Genomic DNA, 13171 nt, shown 5'->3' with positions numbered 1-13171 from the left:
TGAAGCTTAAAGGATAAATAAATCAGCCAAAGCATTTCAGATCAAAGAAATGGGGTAGAGATAAAAAATAGGATGTTATATAAGGAGATGAAGACATTTTATTTTCCTTGACTGTGGAGTTGGAAGTTTGAAAGGGAGCATAGTGAGACTGGCCTGCAGCTTTTGTTTGTATTGTTAAAAAACAGGTTACTTCTAGTGACAACAAGTTCCTGGAGTTTTGGGAGAAGAGAGCTGCATGTTTAAATTTCTTCCTAAAATCCACCTGCCCATAGCTATATGGAGAGTAGATCTGAGTGATATAAGACAGGGCCAGGACACCAGTGAAGGGGTTGTTTCAGAAATCAAAAAAAAAAAAAAAAGAATCATTAGTCCCTGACCTAAGGTTTTAGTAGTGTTTGTTCATTCATTTATTGTTACTTATTAAGAATATTATGTGCCAAGCACTGTGCCAAATGCTGATGATAAACAGATACAACCATTCATGAGGATTACATTTTAAAAAAGAGATAGATAATAATTAATTACATAGATAATTGTAAAACTTGTTGCTGAAATCAGTTCTTTTAAGTAGTAGTAAATGATTACAAGTAATCTTATAATGAGGAACCTGACTTTGTTTGGTCCAGATAGTTCTCTCATGAAATGACAGTTATGATAAAGAAGAAGGAACAATTGTAAAAGTAAGATAGATGATAGAGAAGGATGGATGGATGGATAGGAAACTGTGTATGTGTATATGTGTACATGTGCACATTTATATGAAAATTGACTAAAGTTTGAAGCCACTATGTTATTTTTTTTTAGCTTTTTAAAATTGTGAAACTTATATGTACAGAAGAGTGTTTAAAACATATGTATGAATCTGTCACAATTTTCAGATGACACAGTATTATATAGAGAAAACCCTAAAGACTTCACCAAAAAACTATTAGAACTAATAAATGAATTCAGTAAAGTTGTAGGACACAAAATCTATATATACAAATCTGTTGCATTTCTATACTTTAATAACCAAATATCAGGCTGTGAAATTAAGAAAACAATCCCACTCATAATCACATCAAAAAGAATAAAATATCTAGGAATGAATTTAACCAAGGAGATGAAAGACCTATACATTAAAAACCATAAGACATTGGTGAAAGCAACTGAAGAATCAGTGGAAAGATAAACCATGCTCATGTATTGGAAGGATTTATATTGTTAAAATGTCCATATTCCTCAAAGCAATCAACATATTCAGTGCAATCCGTATCAAAATTCTAATGGCATTTTTCATAGAAACGAAACAATCCTAAAATTTGTGTGGAACAACAAAATACATTGAAGAGCCAAAGCAATCTTGAGAACGAAGAACAAAGTTGGAGGCATCATGCACCCTGATTTCAAACTATACTACAAAAGCTGTAGTAATCAAAACAGTGTGGTATTGGCATAAAACAGGTTAATGGAACAAAATAGCCTAGAAATAAACTCAGGCAAACATGGTCAATTAATTTTTGACCCAGGAGTGAAGAATAAACAGTGGAAAAAGGACAGTCTCTTCACTACATGCTGGTGTTCGGAGAACTGGACAGCCACATGCAAAAGAATGAAACTAAACTCTAGTATCTTACACCATGCACAAAAATTAACTCAAAATGGATTAAGGACTTGAATGTAAGACCTGAGAAGCCATAAAATTCCTGGAAGAAAACATAGGTGGTATGCTGTTTGACATCAGTTTTGGCAATGATGTTTTGGTTCTAACTCTAAAAGCAAAGGCAACAAAAGCAAAAATAAATATGTGGGACTGTATCAACTAAAAGCTCCTGCATGGCACAGGAAACCATCAATAAAATGAAAAGGTGACAAAAGGTGATCAATATCACTAGTCATCAGGGAAATGCAAATCAAAACCACAAGGAGATATCACCTCATGCCTGTTAGAATGGCTACTATGAAAAAGACAAGAAATGACAAATGTTGGCAAGGATGTAGAAAAAGGGGAACCCTTGTGCACTGCTGATAGGAATGCAAATTGACAGACCCACTATGGAAAATAGTATGGAGGTTCCTTAATAATTAAAAATAGAAGTACCATATGATCCAACAATTCCACTTTTGGGTATTTATCCAAAGGAAATGAAACATTCAAAAAGATGTATGCACCCCCACGATTATTGCAGCATTATTTAAAATAGCCAAGATATGGAATGTGTCCATCAGTGGATGGATGGATAAAGAAAATGTGGTATATGTATACAACGGAGTATTATTCAGCTGTGAAAAAAAATGAAATCATGCCATCTGTGAAAACATGGATGGACCTTGACGGCATTATGTTAAGTAAAATAAGTCAGAGAAAGACAAATACCTATGGTCTTACTTATTTGTGAAATCTTAAAAAAAAAAAAAAAAAGACAAAATTCAAAGATACAGAGAAGAGAGAGATTGGTGGTTGCCACGGGCTGGGAAGAGAGGTAGGCAAAATGGGTGACTGGTCAAAAGGTACAAACTTCCAATTATGAAATAAATAAGTCAGGAATGTACAGACATTCCTCATTTTATTGTGCTTCATTTTTTAAAAAAGATTTTATTTATTTATTTGAGAGAGGGTGAGCGAGAGAAGATGGGGGGGCAGAGGGAGAAGCAGACTCCCTGCTGAGCAAGGAGCCCGATGCGGGACTTGATACCGGAACTCTGGGATCATGACCTGAGCCGAAGGCAGGTGCTTAACCGTCTGAGCCACCAAGCATCCCTTATTGTGCTTCATTTTATTGCTCTTCACAGATACTGCATTTTTTACAAATTGACTTTGAGTAGGCACTACTTTTCCAACATTTACTCACTTTGTATCTCTAAGTCATGTTTTGGTAATTCTTAAATTATTTCAAACTTTTTCATTATTCCTGTATTTGGTGTGGTGATCTCTGATGGTGATCTTTGATATAACTATTGTAATTGTTTTGGGGTGCCATGAACTGCTCCCAAATAAAACAATGGCCTTAATTGATAAATGTGTGTGTTTTGACTGCTCCACCAACTGGCTGTTCCCCTATCTCTTTCCCTCTCCTCGTGCCCCCCTATTCCCTGAGACACAACAGTTTTGAAATTAGGCCAATTAATAACCCTACAATGGCCTCTAAGTTTTAAAGTGAAAGGAAGAGTTGCACATCTCTCAATTTAAATCAGGAACTAGAAATGATTAAGCTTAGTTCAGAAGGCATATCAAAAGTCGAGATAGGCCAAAAGCTAGGCCTCTTACACCAGTTAGACAAGTAGTGAATGCCAAGGAGAAGTTCTTGAAGGAAATAAAGCTGACACTCCAGTGAACACATGGATGAAAAGGATGTGAAACAGACTTATTGCTGATATGAAGAAAGTTGTAGTGGTCTGGATAGATCAGACCAGCCATAAAACTCCCTTAAGCCAAAGCCTCATCCAGAGCAAGGCCCTAACTCTCTTTAGTTCTATGCAGTGAGAAGGTAAGGAAGCTGCAGAAGAAGAGTCTGAAGCTAGCAGAGGATCCATGAGGTTTAAGAAGCTGTCTTCATAACATTAAAGTGCAGGATGAAGCAGCAGGTGTTGATATAGAAGCTGCAACAGGTTATCTAGAAGATCTAGCTAAGATAATTAATGAAGGTGCCTACAGTAAGCAACAGATTTTCAGTGTAGATGAAACAGCCTTCTACTGGAAGAATAATCCATCTAGTACTTTCATAGCTAGAGAGAAGTCAGTGCCTTGCTTCAGAGCTTCAAAGGACAGGCTGACTCTCCTGTTAGAGGCTAATATAGCTGGTGACTAAGTTAGAGCCAGTTCTGATTTACCATTCCGAAAATCCTAGGGCCCTTCAGAATTATGCTAAATTTACTCTGCCTGTACTCTCTAAGTGGAACAACAAAGCCTGGATGATAGCCATCTGTTTACAACCTGGTTTACTGAATATTTGAAGCCCACTGTTGAGAATTGCTCAGAAACAAAGATTCCTTTCAAAATATTACTGCTCAGTGACAATGCACCTGGTCACCCAAAAGCTCTGATGGAGAGATATCATGAGATTATTTGTTTTCATGCCTGCTAACACAATATCTGTTCTGCAGTTAATGGATCAAAGAGTAATTTTGACTTTCAAGTCTTATTATTTAAAACATACATTTCGTAACGCTATAGATGCCATAGAGAGTAATTCCTTTGATGAATCTGGCAAAGTAAATTGAAAACCTGGAAAGCATTAACCATTCTAAATGCCATTAATTACATTCATGATTCATGGCAAGAGGTCAAAACATCAACATTCACAGCGGTTTGGAAGAAGTTGATTCTAACCTCATGGATGACTTTGAAGTCAAGGTTTAAGACTTCGATGGAGGGAGTAACTGCAAATGTGGTGAAAAGAGCAAGAGAGCCAGAATCAGAAGTGAAGCCTGAAGGTGTGACTGAATTGCTGCAATCTCATGACAAAACTTTAATGGATGAGGAATTGCTTCTTATGGATGAGCAAAGAAAGTGGTTTCTTGAAACGGGATCTACTTGTGTTGAAGATTATGTGAAGATTGTTGAAATGACGATAAAGGATTTAGAATACTGTATAAACTTAGTTGATAAAGCAGTGGCAGGGTTTGAGAGGATTGATTTCATTTTGAAAGAGACTCTGCTGTGGGTGACATGCTACCAAATAGCATCACATGCTTTAGAGAAATTGGGTCTGGAAGGAAGAGTTGATCTATGCAGCAAACTTCTGTTGCCTTATCTGAAGAAATTGTCACAGCCGCCCAACCTTGAGCAGCCACAAACCTGATTAGTCAACACCAGCCATCAACATCGAGGCAAGACCCTCCACCAGCAAAATGATAGTGACTTGCTGAAAGCTCAGAAGATGGTTAGCATTTTTTAGCAATAAAGTATTTTTAATTAAGGTATGTACATTTTTTAGACATAATACTGTTGTGCACTTAATATACAGTACAGTGTAAACATAACTTTTGTATGCCCTGGGAAACCAAAAAATTCACTTCACTCCCTTTTTTGAGATAATTGCTTTATTTTGGTCACCTGGAACCAAACTCGTAAGATCTCTGAGGTGTGCCTATACAGTACAGTATGGTGACCATAGTTAATAATACTGTATTGCATATTTAAAAGTTGCTAGGACAGTTGATTTTAAATGTTCACATCACAAGGAAAAAAATTTTGTAACTGTATGGTGATCCATGTTAACTAGACTTACTGTGGTGATCATATTGTAACATATACAAATGCAGAGTTATGTTGTACTCCTGAAATTAATATAATGTTATATGTCAAGTACGCCTCAGGTTAAAAAAAAAACTCTGTAAAGTTTCTTGAATGATAATAAAACAAGTTTTTGTATACTCACCCCCTCGGTTAAGAAATGGAGTATTTTCAGTATTTCAGACCTTCCTCTGCTCTGAACTAATTCTTTCTTTACATTACTTATTCCCTTGTTTGTGTTTGTTTCATTTTGTATGTATATACCCTAAATGATATACTTTTGGATTTTGGAAAGCAGTAAAAGTCAGTGTTTTCGCTGTTAGGTGAAGTATCCTGGGATATTCTGTTCAGTGGAGACTGGTTTCAGCTTCCATGAAAGATTACAGAAGCGCATTCCAAGGAATTCGAGTGACAAGGTTCATGTTAGTTTTGGGAAGCAGAGCTCTCCAGAATGGTGTGAAGTAGACTACAACTGACATCTGGGAGAAATACTGTCTGGGAGTGTGGACTGCCCTTTAAATTCTGCATCTCAGTTCCCATTGGTCCACCCCCATGTGTCAGGAGCATGTCAAAGCAGAATTCTCTTGTGGGATAAAGGAGGACTGTCAGCTGCTCCAGATTGAACATGGACAGGAGAAGAACTTTACCTGATCGTGGTAGGCCAGATTAAGAGGAATTTAGGCTTTCTTCTTTATAGGTTGAAAAATCCATACGGTGGTGTTTTGGTGGAGACAGCTTTAACAAGTCTCTTTTTTGGATCCTTGCTCACCTGTCAAGTCTGGGTCTCCTTGCCTCTCCTCTTGGATGTCCTTTGTACTTCCTCCCTGTGTTTGATCTTTTGTTTCCTTTTCCTCTCTTGTCTTCCTTTTTGGATACTATTGATTTGTTGGATCACATTCGAAGTGGCTTTTTGAGAAAAGGTGCATGAGTGATAAATTTTTTGAGGTCTTGCATGTTGAATACTATAGATACAAGTTCTCTTTTTTCCTTTCTGCATGCTAATGAACTGTTTTGTACACCTTTCTTTGGAAGCACAGTTTTAGGGCATCATTTTGTCATGTCATTTCTCTAATTACCTATTTTAGTTGGTGTTGATACATAAGCTAAAAACTATTATGCTCAGCCTGGCCTTTCAAGACCCCCCCCACCCCAACTTTTGCAATCTCATCACAAACTGCTCTTCCAAGTGAACCTTTTCTTGTAGCTTTGCCAGTTTGCTTGCTGTCTCCTGTGTTTTTCATCTTGCCTCCATGTCTTTGCCCATACCACACATTTATGGGGAATGTCCTTTATTTTCAGTGTCAGATCGGGGTGTGTGACACTAGGGGAGATGTGGAGCTTGTGGAACTCTGACAGGCCCTGCCCCTCCTAGGATTCAAACTTTAAAAAAAAGAAAAAAAAAAAGAAACTGGGACAGTATTCCTGCCAAACCAAGCATCAGTTTGTAATTCTTGTTCTAAGTGCTCTCCGTCCTCCAGCACCTCACTCCAGTTCTGTTTGTTCCAGGAATGCACTCCTTCCCGTGGGCTGTGCAGTGACCCAGCACTTCATCACACAAGTAGAACTTCCAACTCGTGCTATTCTCTGAACTCCTCTGAGACTTAGTACCTAGCCCTGTCATTTTATACTTAATCATTTGCTGTCCTGTGTTATTAAGGAACAGATTTTCGAGGGAGAGATCTGCCCTCTGCCCTTCACCCACCCATGAGTTTACTCTATATAAGATGATGGTCCACAGACATTGTTGATTGAATTAATTACTTCCATGTGCCTGATGTGCTTGTAAAAGGCTTAGCGTTTACTGTTGGTGTTGACTTACTTTTGGATAGGGTGAAAGCTCTTGAAATTCTTTTATTCTGAAAGAATGTGGATGTGGTATGAGACCTTTTCTATTAAGCTTAATGAGGTGTGTGGAAGTGTGCTCAGAACAGTGGTTCAGAGCTTATGTGCTATGAGCAGTTCTACAGATGGAAGGGTACTTGTGTGCACAGAAAAAGCCACTGTTGTCTCTTGGTTTATGTACTTTTTGGTCTGCTCTTGAGGAAGTTTTCTTTGAGAAGTATTTTAGGTTGCTTTATGTTTCAAAACATTTGAGCCATTTTTTTTTAAAACAAGTTTAATTTATGTGTTCTTTGATAACATTACTTTTTTCCCTTGTCACTCCTGCTTTATTGTTTTCCTAGGTGAGGTTCAATATTCTTTATTTTACAGGGAAGAAGAGTCTTTGGTAGAACAGTTTGTGTTTGAAGCATTGGTTACATATCTGGAAAGTCTGGCCTTAGCACACACAGATGAGAAATCCTTAGGTAGGTCTTATCTGAGCTTTTTGTTTGTACACCAGTTCTGTTTGCCTGACAAATCTATAAGAGCTTTTCCACTCGGGTTAAGCCTCAAGTAGTTCTCTCATAAGGTGGTGGTTTCTTTTCTTTCATCTCCCATTTAGAATGGTAAGTGTGAAGGGGAGATATGAGATATGCCCCTCTGGTGCCCCTTCAGTGCCTGCCTCCTCTAAGGCCCACAGATTTTCCAGGGAGTGCCCTTGGTGGCCACTGGGCTTGACCCCTGGCTGGTCAGAGATCCTGCCCAGGGCAGGTGGGACAGTTTTATTGTGAAGCTCCAATGAAGCCAGCCAGTTACTGTGATGACACGAAATGTGAGAATGTACGATTGCACCATGTAAAGAAAGCTGGGTATGATAACCATTGAGATGTGGCCAGTGTCTCACTGATGACAATTTGAAACATGGAAAATAGATCTCATTACAAGATTGTGATAAAGCTGTTTTGACCATAATTAAGAAATAATACAAAATAGTAAGTCAGACATAGATTTAAATTAGCTAAGAGAGTAATAAATGGTAGTCTTTACAATGAAATTCTGTCTAGCGTGTATTATGAACATCCTGGAATTTCTGGGCTAGAAGTCTTCTTAGACATCTTACCCAGAGAACACAAGCGACTGATGTAGGTCACATAGCTGTGTGTGGCAGAATGCTCTTTCACTTATCCAGATTTTATTTTGTTTTTTCAAAAGACAGGTTGAGCTCTATTACTCTTCATGTTGATAGCCTGCTATGGGTAAAAATGCTTAAAATTTAGCTCTTGTCATCAAAGAGCTTAAAATTGTTTATCTTAACAGCTTATATAGGTGAATTTTCTCAACAAGTGAAACTTAACTTTTAAAAATCACTGCCATATTTTCAAAGCATAAAAAGAAAACTTTTTCTTGGTTACAGAACTCAAGTTCTGTAAGGCTCCTTTCCTGAATAACCCGAGATGTCTGTGGATGGTTTTACTAATTTACTTTGGTTCTCCTCCAGTGGCTATATTATCAAGCTATCGAATGGCTTAACCTACATAAGAACAAGGGGAGGTCAAGGAATTTATACCCCTTAAATAATAGGCTTAAATTGAGGTAAATAGGATCTGGCCTGGTATGTGAGTTTTGTAATACCCATAGAGTCTCTTCCACCTCAAATCCATTATGTGAGGCTGTGCTTTGGCTGGCTGGGGACTGGTGGAGCAGTTTCTCATTAGGTGCAGTATTGCTGTGAGTGTGTTTGTGCATGTGCACTATACTATCCTGCAATCTTAAATGTGGGTTTTGTTTTTGTTTTGGGACAATATAAATCATTTATTTAAAATTTGCATTCTGAGGGATGAAACAATATTAACTCTATTGTAAAATTACCTTTTTAGTTAAAAAACTAGGTCAATAAACTTATAATGCTATTTTATTAATAATAATTAGCTATTTATCTCCTTTGGAAATATATTTTTATACTCGAGAACAGGTACAATTCAACAATGTTGTGATGCCATTGATCACCTAAGGCGTATCATTGAAAAGAAGTATGTATCTTTAAACAAAGTAAAAAAGCGACGTAGGCCACGGTAGGTGCTAATTGCTTCCCTTTTTTATTTTTTCCAACATAAAACTAATTCTCAGTTAGTAAAAGAATTTGGAAGGAATGTGAGGAAGCATAAAGAATCAATTTTCTAAACAAGGACTGCGTGGAAATAGGAGTTAATTTCTAGGACACTAAAAAGCTTTGTGTTTGAAAATGCTTGGTTTAAGGTATAAATTTGTAACACATTTTATCTGCACTAATTTTTTTTTTTTTTTTTTTTTTTGAGACAGAGATAATGAGAGACAGAGAGCATGAGAGGGAGGAGGGTCAGAGGGAGAAGCAGACTCCCTGCCGAGCAGGGAGCCCGATGCGGGACTCGATCCCGGGACTCCAGGATCATGACCTGAGCCGAAGGCAGTCGCTTAACCAACTGAGCCACCCAGGCGCCCTGCACTAATTTTGAATACAAATTTGGTGTGGAATTATTTGACTAGAAAATGCATGAGCTATTATGGAGTAAATTTGAAATATAAAAACTGAAATATTGAAATAGTAGCATTTTGACAGCCATGGAATTACAGAATTATGAAATGAAGCTACCCAAAGCCAAGGCAGGCTTATTAACCAGTGGTATCCAGTCTTGACTGTTAATTCCATCCTAGCAAGGTCTTATTCTCCAGAAGGATGGGGTGTGCCATGCATCAGCCCCTCCAGATCTGTGCAGGGTGTCTAGGGAGTCTGCTGGCTGCTACCACTCTGCAGAAGCATTGGCACATGTAAATTAGACATTAATATTTTCTCTGTTGTTTTAAAATTGATCCCTTCAGATCCTATTGTTAACTTTTGACCTCTCTAGATCATTGGTTCTCAAACTGAAACATGCATCAGAATTACCTGGAGGTCTTGTTAAAACATAGGTTGCGGGCGCCTGGGTGGCTCAGTTGGTTAAGCGACTGCCTTCAGCTGAGGTCGTGATCCTGGAGTCCCGGGATCGAGTCCCGCATCGGGCTCCCTGCTCGGCGGGGAGTCTGCTTCTCCCTCTACCCTCCCCCCTCTCATGCTCTCTCTATCTCATTTTCTCTCTCAAGTAAATAAATGAAATCTTAAAAAAAAAAAAAAACAACAACAAACATAGGTTGCTGCATCCTGCCCCCAGAATCTTTCAGTAGGTCTGGAGTGGGGCCAAGAATTTGCATTTTCTGCCAAGTTTTACAGATAATATTGATGCAGCTGGCTCAGGGACCACAATTTGAGAAACATTGCTTTAGATTTCAAATCCCCCTTTGTTTTAAGGTACATTGAAAAGGAAACATGAAAATATTGGTACTGTTGTTTTAAGAAATACTTTTTAACTTTTCCCTCGAGTTAACAAAAAATGAAGGTAAACAGCATTTAGGACCAATATATTTAACCTGTGACATTTTGATGGCATACTAGTGATAATACATTAAAAATAAATTGAATGCCTTTTGATGAAGTTTCTACATGTGTGGCAAAATTGAGTTTATGGTTTCTGTACTAACACTTAGCTAAATGCTAAATGTTGGGGCATGTGTATTAAATATAGTGTCTTATCTCCATTTAGAGGATTTCCACCTGCGGCATCATTGTGTTTACTGGATGTGGTCCAGTGGCTGTTAGCCCACTGTGGGAGGCCCCAAACAGAATGTCGACACAAATCCATAGAACTCTTTTATAAATTTGTTCCTTTATTGCCAGGTATTGTGATCTTTATGTCCTATAAATTATAGGTTTTGCTGTTACCAGTAGTAAAAGAGATGTATACTTATTTAAAATGTAACCTTTCCATTATATAGATGAGTGTAACAAATAATACATTCCTAATAAAAGGATAAGTATATTCAGTAATCATTACAGATCATTTGTATGACAAAGGATAAACTATGGGGTGTACATTTATCAAAGATTTATAGAAGGAAAGAAAAAAATCCTATTTTGATGTCAAACGATACAGAGGAAGTAAATTTAGAATTTCCCAGTATCTTTTTTATCCTACTACATTTTTGCTTTTTTAATCTCATTTAAAGGAAATGAAAAAGGGTTGGATAACCAGTGCAGTCAACATGATATTCAGTTAATAGTGAAATAATGCAGTTGTTTTATTTCACCATGTGATTAATAAGAAATTGCTAAACTGCTAAATCTGAATGATCTCAGATTATTGTGATATTAAAGGAAAACAATGAACCCATGCTTTTTAATAATTATTGCACTAAGCCATTAAACAATACTTACAGACTTGAAATATTACTAAATTTTTTAGTACAGGAATAAATGTATTCTGTTTTCTCCAGTTAAGTCCAGACCGAGGTTTGGGAGTGTAGGTGTGGGGAAACTGTGCCTCAGGAGGGACCGAGGCCCTGGCTTCCCCCTATGGAATGCACTGTGCAAGAGTCCAGAACCAAGAGGTGCTATGGTGTCTGGATAAGAAAGGTCATGGTACTCTATAAAACATGAGGAAGACCCAGTTCTTTTTAGAAAATAGGGTGGAGTACTACTTTGGGGCTTTTTCCTCATGGAAGAAGAAGTGACAATTACTTGGTATAGTTCTAAAACTTAGAAGATTCTATTCTATATTTTATTACATTATGGAATGTATTATGATGATATATGCCATAGATTTATATAGCATATGTTGCAGTTGTATTAGTACTACATATACTTTCTGGTATATAAATATTTGTCTATATTTATTTACTATAATTATATATATAAAGTGGTAATGTGTATTTGGATTTTTAATGTAGAGAATTGTTTAAAAAACACCACTAGTATTTTATATTTGCTTATTGCTTTTAGTTAACAAAGTTAGTCTTATATGTTGTCATTCTTACAATACACCTATAAAGTCCATGAAGATTGGATGGGTGGAAGGGTGGGGCATGTTTTCCTTATTTTTATTTTTATTTTTTTTAAGATTTTATTTATTTATTTGACAGAGAACACAAACAGAGGGAGTGGGAGAGGGAGAAGCAGGCTTCCCACGGAGTAGGGAGCCTGATGCGGGGCTTGATCCCAGGACCCTGGGATCATGACCTAAGCCGAAGGCACATGCTTAACAACTGAGCCACCCAGGCGCCCCAATATTTTCCTTATTTTTAAATGAAACTTTGGCCCAGATATTATATGGGTGCAACTGCTAGTTGGCAGACCTTACCTCCCTCCCAGGCAGATCTCTGACTCTCCCTCAGCCCACACAATTTCTAGTGTTGTCAGCTTGACTGATCCTAGACATTTCTATTGTTCTTCTCAGTTGCCTACAATAGAGACCTCACGTATTTTCAATGAAATAAGTAGAACTCTGCTTCTCAGAATTGTTTCTGTTACACAAAGGATACCAAGTAGTAGATGAACCTTGCCCTGCTGCCAATATATATTTTGTATAAAAGGAATGAACATTCCTTCACTTATGCTCCTCTGTGCCCTCCAATGTTGCATCCACCATTCTCTCTCTGTTTTCCCCCCAGTAGTTTTTTTCCCTTAAGTTTTTATTTTAATTCCAGTTAGTTAACATACAGTATCATACTAGTTTCAGGTATACAGTATAGTAATTCAATAATTCTATATATTACCTGGTGCTCATCATGTCAAGTACACTCTTAAGCCCCACCACCAGTTAAATGATCCTTTAACCATCAGTTTGTTCTTTATAGTTAAGAGTCTGTTCCTTGGTTTGCCTCTTTTTGCCCCCATACGTTCATTTGGTTTTTTTGTTTGTTTGTTTTTTAAGATCTTATTTATTTGAGAGGGCACAAGCAGGGTAGGGGCAGAGGGAGAAGCAGATCCTGCTGAGCAGGGAACCCAACTTGGGCCTCGATCCCAGGACCCCAGGATCATGATCTGAGCAGAAGGCAGACGTTTAACTGACTGAGCCACCCAGGAGCCCCTGTTTTGTTTGTTTGTTTCTTAAATTCCACCTTTGAGTGAAATCACACAATGTTTGTCTTTTTCTGACTCGCCTAGCATAATGCTCTCAAGCTCCATCCATGTCATTGTAAGTGGCAAGATTTCATTCTTTTTTATGGCTGAATAATATTTATACTGCATCTTCCTTATCCACTCATCAGTCGATGGACACTTGGGCT

General features: G+C 37.6%; 1 protein-coding gene across 5 annotated transcripts in view; it reads left to right on the top strand.

The window, feature by feature from the left end:
• The window catches only part of PRKDC (protein kinase, DNA-activated, catalytic subunit), a 243275-nt gene that overhangs the window by 58979 nt on the left and 171125 nt on the right, over positions 1-13171 (top strand). For all 5 annotated transcript variants that reach the window (XM_035011118.1, XM_035011120.1, XM_035011117.1 and 2 more), the window contains 3 exons: positions 7427-7521; positions 9009-9108; positions 10651-10784. In XM_035011118.1, coding sequence (XP_034867009.1) covers positions 7427-7521; positions 9009-9108; positions 10651-10784 — 329 coding nt within the window. The remainder of the gene's footprint in view (positions 1-7426; positions 7522-9008; positions 9109-10650; positions 10785-13171) is intronic.

Source organism: Mirounga leonina, unplaced genomic scaffold (genome assembly GCF_011800145.1).
Source record: "Mirounga leonina isolate KUSES-001 unplaced genomic scaffold, KU_Mleo_1.0 Mir_165, whole genome shotgun sequence".
NCBI classification, from domain to species: domain Eukaryota; kingdom Metazoa; phylum Chordata; class Mammalia; order Carnivora; family Phocidae; genus Mirounga; species Mirounga leonina.
This window is presented reverse-complemented; position numbering and strand designations above follow the sequence as displayed.